At 38.7% G+C, this 10,700-nt stretch overlaps 1 protein-coding gene across 2 annotated transcripts in view; it reads right to left on the reverse strand.

Moving 5' to 3' along the window:
- Positions 1 to 348: 348 nt before the first annotated feature.
- The window catches only part of dctn4 (dynactin subunit 4), an 18,850-nt gene continuing 8,498 nt past the window's right edge, over positions 349 to 10,700 (reverse strand). The window contains 9 exon segments of one of the 2 annotated variants that reach the window (NM_001030502.1): positions 2,848 to 4,428; positions 4,979 to 5,076; positions 6,002 to 6,109; positions 6,479 to 6,533; positions 8,994 to 9,067; positions 9,168 to 9,277; positions 9,524 to 9,636; positions 9,971 to 10,044; positions 10,449 to 10,469. In NM_001030502.1, coding sequence (NP_001025673.1) covers positions 4,206 to 4,428; positions 4,979 to 5,076; positions 6,002 to 6,109; positions 6,479 to 6,533; positions 8,994 to 9,067; positions 9,168 to 9,277; positions 9,524 to 9,636; positions 9,971 to 10,044; positions 10,449 to 10,469 — 876 coding nt within the window. In that variant the 3' untranslated portion in view covers positions 2,848 to 4,205. 2 annotated transcript variants of the gene reach the window in all.

Raw genomic sequence — 10,700 nt, forward strand, 5'->3', positions numbered from 1 at the left:
TTGAGTGAAAAGACTTTTTTTTTTTTTAAAATTTGGCTTTTCGCTCTATTGTGCATGCTCAAAGCCAGGAGCAGAAAGAAGTATTGGTAGCTCACATACACCCTGGCCGGTGCAGTTTTCTGCTAACAGAAGCATTGGCTGGGGGTTTCAGGTAAGTGATTTTTAGCCTTTCCTTCATATTTAAACTTATTTTGCAGCAGATTAATTTCATAGTCATTTGTGTGCAAAAGAGCCAATGGTTTTGGCCAAGACTGTACAGTTAACTTGCTGTCAGGAAAAACCAATTGTTTAATAAATTATCATTAGAATAGCAAAACCACCCCCATCACAAAATAAATACAGCCATAGTTGTATTTGCTTTTTTTACTGCGTATTTACTACATTACACTGAAGCACAAAGGCATGGTAACATGTGATGACAGAATGGATTACAGTGGAACTTCAATTATACATTGCAACCCTGCTGCAATAACAGTGGCAGTCACAGGTTCATATCATCTCTTATCTACAGTCTAATGAGCAAAACACATTTTAACACATAATACACTGAAGTGTCTATTATTCAAATGTGATGTAGACTATCTACCCAATTACAAGGATATGTTACTAGGTAAATTATTAGGGCCACCTAACATTTTATTGACCTTACACTACCAGCCCAAAGGCATGGCAGCTGTATAACTGCAAAGATTCTTGTCCCCAAAACTAGAAGATAAATGTCTAGATCAGTGATCCCCAACGAGTGGCTCGCAAGCAACATGTTTCTCACTCAGCGGCCTCAAAGCAGGTGCTTATTTTTGAATTCCTGGCTTGGAGGCAAGTTTTGGTTACATGAAAACCAGTTGTAATGCCAAACAGAACCTTCTGTAGGCTGCCTGTCCACATAGGGGAGACCAATAGCCACTTACAGCTCATAATTGGCACCATACCTTGGTGTAGGTAACCCTAATCCTAGGTGCCCACTCCATGGTGTAGCAGCTAATACAGGACATACAGTCTGCTGTTGTTGCTGCAGGGACTTCAATAAGGAGCATTAAGGCATGCATCTTTAGACAGAGGGCTCCTGTACTCCCAGGCTAATACAGCAGCCCTATGCATATTATATAAAGGTCATTATTTCTAGATTTATTACATTGTTCCAGTTAATTTCTTTGAACACAAGAAAAATACAGTCCAGTAAGTATAAATAAAATGTATTCCTTTCTGCATGCATGTATATATGTCAGTATTCAATGCATTCTTTATTAAATGGAAAGAACCTATGTGAACTAGCTGCGGCAGGGAAATGTTATCTTTTGCTATATTTCATATTAACTGAATCTGGATTTTTCATTTAAAGCAGAACTAATCCATTACCAGCAAACTACTGCAAGATAAGTGGGTTTGTTGTTTTATTTATTATTTTTTTTTTTTTTTTACACCAGGCTAAAATAAACTATTATTTCAACCATTACCCTGTACCCTTTGGAGTGAATGAGACAAATTCAGGAATGAAACCTGGTGTATAATGCATTGGCACTTAATGCTAACAATTGCTACAACTCGACTTTATATTTGTCCACACAAAATCATAGCACAGCTTAATAAATAACAGTGATTGTACATGGTTTACTGAGGTGCTAAAATTCCAATGTTTGGGGAATTGCAGACCATTATAAATATGAGCCCTGATATGTACACACTAACAATTTATTAATCCTATACCCAATGTTGGATAATGATGCTTACCCCAATCTTGATCCATTTTCAAAATGGTTAAGTAGCATAAAGACATTTTATAGAATAAGCATACAAGTTGGCTTTCAATGAGACATCCATTTTTATATATTCACTATTAGACTTTACTTGATTTAGCCACCAATGTGCTAGAACAAACTAGGATGATCTGATCATTCGGTACCTGGGACAAAGATCAGAATATATTGCAGGAGATGAGAAGACCTGTTGGCACATCAGTGTGGTCATTGCTCAACTGTAGTTTCCAACCTGCCTGATAGATATCCGTGTAGGCCAAATACATGGCCCAGTATGCTGCCAACTTGGTCTGGGCCACCCAAGTTGGCAACATGTATCACCTTAACTATAGCTCTGCCATTAAGGGCTACAGGAAATTTAATAAAGAGGCCTCAGTTAACACTACGGGAATCAATCAACACATTTTCCAATCTGGGCAGTCATAGGAAACAACCAGTTAATACTTTCTAAGCCATAAGGGCTGTGGTACACTGTGAGATTAGTGGCCCATGACAAATCTCCCTGTTCGCGGGCGACTAATCTTCCATCCCATCAGCGAAAAGGTAAATTGCCGGTGGGATGGCATACGCGGTGCCACGATTTCCCGAATTCGCTGAAGTTGCCTTGAGAGAAAGCTTCCGCGATTTTGGGAAATCGCAGCGTCGCATATGCAATCCCACCGGCGATTTACATTCTACCCGGTGGAATGGCATTTCGGGGAGATCAGTCGCCCGCGACAAGGGAGATTTGCTGCGGGCAACTAATATGCCCTTCTGTCACAGCCCTAAACAATAAAAGGAAAAAGCTGATTGGCAGTGATGGGATCAATTTAGCCCAGTGTTAATAAATGACCCCCAATGTGTTTTACACAAAGGCAAATCCTGATTAGCGAGTGGTGGGAGTTCTGGAGAAGGAAATACTAGCAATGCACATTTATATTTTATAGTGTTAAAGGCAAAAGGTAAGGATTTTCCCTCCACATCCAACGCTTCCATTACTAAAACACATTACTAAAACAATTGCATTACCTGACTGACCTACCTATATTTTATGTGCAAAGTTGCAAGACTCAAGTGTGAATAAGTAGTTAGTAATAAAAAAAAGCACAACATGGAAGGGAAATTCATTTATCTGAAGAATCATAGATATTTAGGGATTCCTACTGACTGGTAGTTTAGAACATTATTCTTACCTATTTTTTTACCCAGGCTGTAGCTCATTTGATAAATTACTACTGACATTACAACAGATGCCTGCAGATATAACAGCTATAATCACTTTTAAGAGCAACAGAATGTAACATTTTGCCATTTTAACTGGCCCTGTAAAACACAGCTCCTACTGCCATGCATGCTGAAGATCCAAGATATTTACAGGTCAAGCTTCATAACAGCAGCAATATACGGAACTGATGAGGCCACATAATTGCCGCATTTGGCCCATGGGCTCCCAGCTGGACAAAGGTGAGTTTACAGTGCTGAAAACAGCAGAATTTAAAAACTATAAATAAATGACTGAATTAGATTTAAAAAAAAACTAATCTCAGTCTGAATAAGGTAATAAGAGTCAGTAATTTTAGTGTATTTTATTCTCCCCAAACAGCCAGGCTAGGCATATTAACAGTTCTAAAAGATCATGCAGTTCTCAGGGTTTGCCACTACTCTGCTATAAGGTTTGCATTTTAATTTTAAAAATTGACAATAGATAAGGCTTTAGCACATATCTTGCTTTTTGGACAATGATTCACACACTGCTTGAGCTGAATTCATGTTGCTCTTAAAAATCCAAAGATCTGGATTATGTTCCTTAGCAAAATAATGGAGCAGAAGCACTGATATCTATTACAGTGTATTCCTCCAATGAGACAGCTTTACTGTGAGGTACTTACAGCATCCCCATTCAAAAGAAGCTGGGAAGCTAGACAGAAGGAAGAAGCCACAGATCCCAGCCAGTAGGCATTAATAGATTGAATTAATGTAAAATGGCATGAACTTGTGTATTTTTTTCCAATAATGGTCAAAAACAAAAAAAAATGCCTGTTAGTAAGGGCCACGTTTCATGAACTATAGTCCTATATGCCAGATAAAGAGAAACTAGCAAGTAAGGAGATGCTAGGAAGTGCTTCCATTGTTCAAGCTTAGCATACGTATTCAGTTTAGTTACACTATATAAATACAAGTAAACAGCATTGCGGGTGCAAGTTAAATGTGGGAGGTGCAGATCTTTTTGGGCAGTTTAGCATATTGATGTTTGTAGTTTGACAAGAACAACATGTGCAGGGCATAACAGACAGAGTTAAAGAGCTCCCCTAAATGACAGAAAAGCTTTGCCACTGGCAGACACACTAGCACACTCCCACGGTTTCTTGTTAGACAAACACCACTCAGCAGCGGTAACACCACCCTAGCCTTATTCCTTATTCACTGGTGGCCCCAGTTATGTGCTCCTGTACAGGTGCCAGCTATTTAGCTTTACTGGGCAGGTGGGACCACAGGCCCCAGGTCAAGCTCCACATGATGAGTAAGCCACACTGCCTCTGAACTGGATTCGTTGTCTTCAAGAGGTCGGATAGGAGCTGCCAGGTTTCGGAAGTCATGTTTGAGCTTGAAACTCACTATCACTTTTCCTTTTTCTTGAAGAGGACTGACTTTGATAAAAACCCCAACTTTATTGGCCTTCCTAAAGGCAACAACACTGGAGAAAAGAAAGAGAAGGTTTCATTAGGACAAGACAAAGGCACATTTACAGACTAAGGAGTATTTAGAGGGTGTGCATTATCTGATGCAATATAAAATGCAGCCACTTCCATGTAGAGGTTAATCTTAAGAGAAGGGTTTTTTTGCCTTCTTCTGGATCAAGGTTTTATCCAAGCATTAAATGTTGAACTTGATAGATGTGTCTTTTTTCCCAACTGAAGTAACTATGTTACTATGTATGTTACTATATCAATAGGTAATAATGGGTAATAAAAGTCATTCTAGGGTGATTTAAAAGCACAGGGCAAATTTGTATCTGGTCAGTAACTCATGGCAACAGATCCAATGCTGATTGGTTGCTATTGATTACTACCCAGGGCAAATTTGCCTTGTGTTAAAAGAAATTAGCCCCACAAAGTTTCCAGCTAGTAACCCATAGCAACCAATTGGCAGATAGCAATGGATTACTGTATGCTACTAGCCCTCATATAAAAGTTTTAGAACCATTATTTAGGCATAATAGCACAAAATTGGGTCCGATAGCTTACTCTGGATCATCCTGAAAATCTTGTGGTTCAGCCAACTCATCATACTCTGCTGCCGCATCTTTACCAGCGAGAATCAGCTCCTTGTTTGGTACAATCACCTGCAGTGAGTAGAAATAACGTATCACAAGCTGCTCACGCATTCCCTCCAGATATTAAGGTGGCCATACACAGGCAGATTTCAGCTGTCAATTTGAGTCTCTAAGACCGGTTCAGCAGATTAAATACCCATGTATGGGCATCCCCGACCTAAAACTGGCCACATATTGATCTGGCAGGTTTGATTTTTTATCAGAACGGGGACTCTGATACAGTCCATGGTCTGACAGCGCCTATGCCCGCTATTTTAATTAGCCCAATATAGGGAGAAGATCCACTCGTTTGCCGACCATGCCAAACAAGCAGATCTCAAAGTGTAGGCCATCATTAGTACAGTATGTATGGCCTATCCTTACTAAAGTTGTGCAAATACCTTAACCGTCATTAAGAAGGGTTGTAATCCATAGATAGCATAAGCTTTAGGCTAATGCCACAAGGGGCAAATTCTCAGCATGTGTTTATCCACAGAGTGAAAAATCATCATTGCGTAGCATTATCCTTAAAGGAGAAGGAAAAAATGTTAGGCACCCCCAAGTGACTTAAATCGCCTACCTTTTACCCCGGGCTGGTGCCCCTGTTCGGAGAGAACAGCACCAGCCCGGGGTAGCTGCAGCACTTCCTGCTTCCTCTTTCTCTCTAACAGAAAAGTCGGCTTTTCACTCTACTGCGCATGCGCCGACCACTGGCATTTTAGGAAAAGGAAGCAGGAAGCGCTCTGGTACAGGTACCCTGGGCTGGTGCTGTTTTCTCCAAACAGGGGCACCAGCCCGGGGTAAAAGGTAAGCGATTAAAGTCACTTGGGGGTGCTTAACATTTTGGCACCCCCAAGTGACTTTGCCTTTCCTTCTTCTTTAAGCATAAAATGCAGTAAGACAGGCAAAGGTGAATTATATATGTAATTAGTTCAATATTGTCACAATTCGTTACCTTTGCTGTGCTGTTGATTTCATCTTGGTCCCCCTCTTCACATGGCAGAAGGTTCACATGAGTGAGGTTCTCCACTGGGTTAGTTAAGGTTAAAAGGACCTGGCTTTCCTAAAACAGCATCAAAACACATTTAAGTTATTCTGAGAATACACATATTAACATGCACACTTCATATAGGAAAGAATACAGGGGATTTTTAATGTACACCCACATCCAATCTGATAATTTCTATTCATAAGCCTATGACCTGAAAGTGACCTGACTGTTTCATTAATTTCATAACATATTGCAGCATTCTTAGAAAGAACTCTCTCTTAGTTGCCTAAACAGCCTGCAGGGTAACTGTCCAAAGGCTGTGCCATCAAATGAAATGTGTTTACAAAGGGGAGTGTTAGTAACTATATGTCTTAGAAATCTGTATTTCATTTTGTTAAACATAATAAAAAAATCATAAAACAATTCTGTAATTCTACTGACCTTCATGTAACGCAGATTGGGGATAGACATAATCCTCACTTCTGGAACATAGCTCCTGCAAAGTCAACATAAGAATATTAGGAGCGTTTTTTTCTTTTTAATGTTATTCCCATTCCTCCTCTTACTTTGTTTTTCTTAACTTCAGCAGTCAGCTAAAATCAGTCAGTAACAGAAATATCTGCCTTAAAGAGATACTGTCATGGAAAAACATGTTTTTTGTCAAAACACATCAGTTAATAGATTTTTTTTTTTTACATTTAATACATTTTGACAAATTTGACACAGGGATAGTCATTGCCTAACTTTCCCAGGTGGCCACAGCCATGTGACTTGAGCTCTGATAAATTTCAGTCACTTTTTACTGCTGTGCTGCAATTTGGAGTGATGCCAACCCCTCCCTCTCCCCCCAGTAGCTCCCTGACACCTCTGCTGAAGGGTTTAGCTGCCTAAACCAGCAGTGTCTCCATAGACTAATAGCACACACAGTGTGCACTTGTAAATAATGGTACACTGACTTCTATAAACAATAACTCCAGATCCTAAATACATTATGCAGTGAGGGGCAGAAGCAGTGGCATACTACTATAGATTGTAAGCTCTTGCGAGCAGGGCCCTTTGATCCTGTTGTTACTCTGTATACCCTTGTTTCTTAAACTTTTTAAGATCCATGTTTGTTTAAATGTATTGTAAAGCGCTGGTAATTTGCTGGGGCTATATAAATAAATGATGATCCGCAATACATTCAATACAGTGAGAAGAATTTGAACTTTAGCCCTAAATACATTAAATACAATTAAGGACAGGGATTTCTGACAGCCTAGACCCCCATACTCTTTCAAAAAGCAGGTTTCCTGAAGGCTGGAGAGGATTTTAGCATTGTAGAGTTCAGAACGAGTTCACAAAACATTTGTATTGCTAAATGTGCTTACTAGCCCCACCTAGTGAGCACCCAAAGCAGGAGAAACCCTGTTTAGCTACTATGCAACTTGGGTCCTATTGAAAGTGCATTGAGCAGGAGAAACAATAAGTTATCTGAAAGCAGTTATAATGTGCAGAGTTGGCTCCTTCTGAAAGCTCAGAATCAGGCACAATGCACTCAGATGGCTGCCTACACATCAATATTACAGCTAAAAAAATATACATTATACACCCAGACCAAACTCTAAACATTACTAGAAGATTTAGTGCACTTCATAAAATGTAGCCTTTAATAGCTATATCTTTAAAAAGTAAAGCTGCAGAGGGATAACCTATGAAATCAATTAAATCCACTGCATTCAAAAGAATTCAGATATAAGATCATGAGGGGTTATGGATAGATAGTTTAGCGACTCGGTGTAAGCAAGTTCCTTTAGCTATAGTTATTAACCCAGAAGACTATTGCTGCATCTACCAGCTAGCTAACCCACCCGCTGCTGCATCTCCCAGTAGTCAGGTCCAGCCTCCAGTCAGATGATTAAATCTAATACATGGTGGAATGCTGTTTTTAATTATATTAAATTGCTATATTTGGGATGGATGGGTCAAATGGTACATTTTTAGTCATGATGGTTACAAATAGCTACATAAATCACTCCCATCATCCTACAGTTAATAATATCTCTGATTTGATACACATAACCAGTAGTGGGATGCTTAAATTCATTTGTCGGTTTTATGTACTTACAAGCCTTACAATTTATCCTATCCACCATTCTGCTTTTTTTTTCCCAGCTCAGGTAAGTGAGTGTGTACAGGTATGGGACCTGTTATCCAGAATGCTCGGGACCTGGGGTTTCTGGATAAGGGATCTTTCCGTAATTTGGATCTCCATAACTTAAGTCTGTTAAAAATCATTTAAATATTGAATAAACCCAATAGGCTTGTTTTACCTCCAATAAGGATTAATTATATCTTAGTTAGGATCAAGTACAAGGTGCTGTTTTATTATTACAGAGAAAAAGGAAATCATTTTTAAAAATTAGAATTGTTTGTTTATAATGGAGTCTATGGGAGATGGCCTTTCCGTAATTCGGAATTTTCTGGACAACGGGTTTCCGGATAAGGGATCCCATACCTGTACTAGGAGAGTCCTCCTGAACTTTCAAACTTCCTGTTAGTGATGTGACTGGTAGCTGAACATTACTAGTGGGAGCTGCAGCTAGGATTGGGATTGGAAGTTGAAGAGCAGCTAATTGGGATTGGGTCCTTTATTCATGATCATTATGCAGTACTTATACCCACAGCAATTAAATAATGTGGATAATACTTATGATAAACTTTACATGGTGTAGATGGTTGTGCAGACCACAGCAAAGCTTTTCTGGCTTAATATAGTTGAAGCAACATGCTTGCACCAAGTCACTAGACTATCTACCCAAAACAAATTATTTTCAATGTAATGCCCTTAATCGATTTTATAGGTTATTCCTCTGCAGCTTTTCTTTTAAAGATATAATTATTAAAAGCTTATGTTTTACAAGAAGTAAACTAAACTTCTTACTATGGTTTAGAAGAAGGAGACCAATGAACTTACAGGGCCACCAGCTGGATCTTAAACTTGATGGATGTTGGGTTGAATTCAGGCTTGCTCAAATTATGTTCACATTTCTGGTTATCGGAAGGAAAAAAAAAAAAAAAAGAATACTTTAATATAAATAATATAAAATTGTTGTTAAATTCTTTATGAAACGTATTATCAGGCACTCACCCTGCATCGCAGTGATCGCTTAATTAAGAGATGTTTATGGCGAGGATGCAGTTGTGAGGCACATATGGGCTGGAAATCTGGTTGAAGCAAGCGCTGATCCAGAGTAGTAACTGTTAGCAGACAAGACTTTGTTATTGTCTTTATTTAAACAGTGCTCATATATTTTGCATTCAATCACACTGGCCCATATCCTGTACATATCTTTAGATTTGGAAGGAACCCCATACTAGAACATGATAGAGGTTGCTATTGAATCCAGGTTTTGCAAGGTAACAATGCTATCCCACGCCAAACCTATATAGCTGAAAGCTTGAAAAATGCAGCTACAGAAAATGACTGCTATTAATCATTAGTACCTTCAGTCAGATTGATAGGCCTGGTGTAATAATCCTCTGGCAATGGTTCCACTTCTTCAATCGCTTGTGCCGCCTCAATCTTTATCTCTTTCTGGTCTTCGCCTTCTTTGAGACTGAAAATCCAAGATTTTCTTTTAATTTGCAATAAAAATTCAAATGTTGATATCTGGCATTTACCAAAAAACCCCATATATTAAATATAGAAGTTTATTCAACAAAAACAGGACTGGTTTCAAAATTCTTAATTGGTTTAGTGTGGTCCATTTTAAAGGACATTTATTGGCAAGAAAAACCCTGCCTAGTATAATCAGTGTCCAACCTGTGACCAGCCAGTTGCTCTTACATGACTTATTAACCATGAAAAATGGCAAAGAGCAGTTGCTCATCAAACAGCAAAGCCTTACACTAAAATTCCTACTAGAGAGATTATCAGGAATCCAAACTTACGTCAGTCCTGTAAGGGCAGTAATAGGCGCCCCTGGCCTCTGTCGCTGGAGCCTGGTTCCACGTCCATATTTATCCTGTAAAAAATGACAAATTCAACATTGCACTAACACTTCACAATCAGATATATTTTTTATAATATACAGTTTGGTCATTTCCCTAAAGGACCAAACTGTAAATTATCAGAGCTTAGTGATGTAATTTCTAGCATGTAATTAACATTTAACCTTTCCGAATGCTATCTGTATAGATTAGGTTATCTGTATAGATTAGGGAAGCTGATACAAAATAGAATGCTGAGCCAAATATTACCTAATTAAAGAATTAACACAGAAATTAAACCAAGGAACAGCACCCATTTTTATATCTTTTAACTTTATTCTAGATTCACTGTCACATTGCCTTTTCCACTGATGTAAGAGATATCAGATATAAAGTGATTATTATGCAGAACACAGGGATGACAAACCTTGGGACTTACCGCCACATGAATAGTGTGTTGCTGCAGAAAAATTCCAACGTTTGCAATCAAAGTAAAAACAAAAAGCAGTTACCACTGAAATCTGTAGGTCGAACAATGTATATATTATATGTGTGTGTGTATTTCACTGCCCTGGGGAGCATATTCTGGTTATTGCAGTCTTGGATAAAGGAATCTTCTATTTGTTCAATACAGATAAAAATGCCTTTAATTATCATTAAGGCTCATGTCACATGCAGCATATTGACCATG

This window comes from Xenopus tropicalis, chromosome 3 (genome assembly GCF_000004195.4).
Source record: "Xenopus tropicalis strain Nigerian chromosome 3, UCB_Xtro_10.0, whole genome shotgun sequence".
NCBI lineage: Eukaryota > Metazoa > Chordata > Amphibia > Anura > Pipidae > Xenopus > Xenopus tropicalis.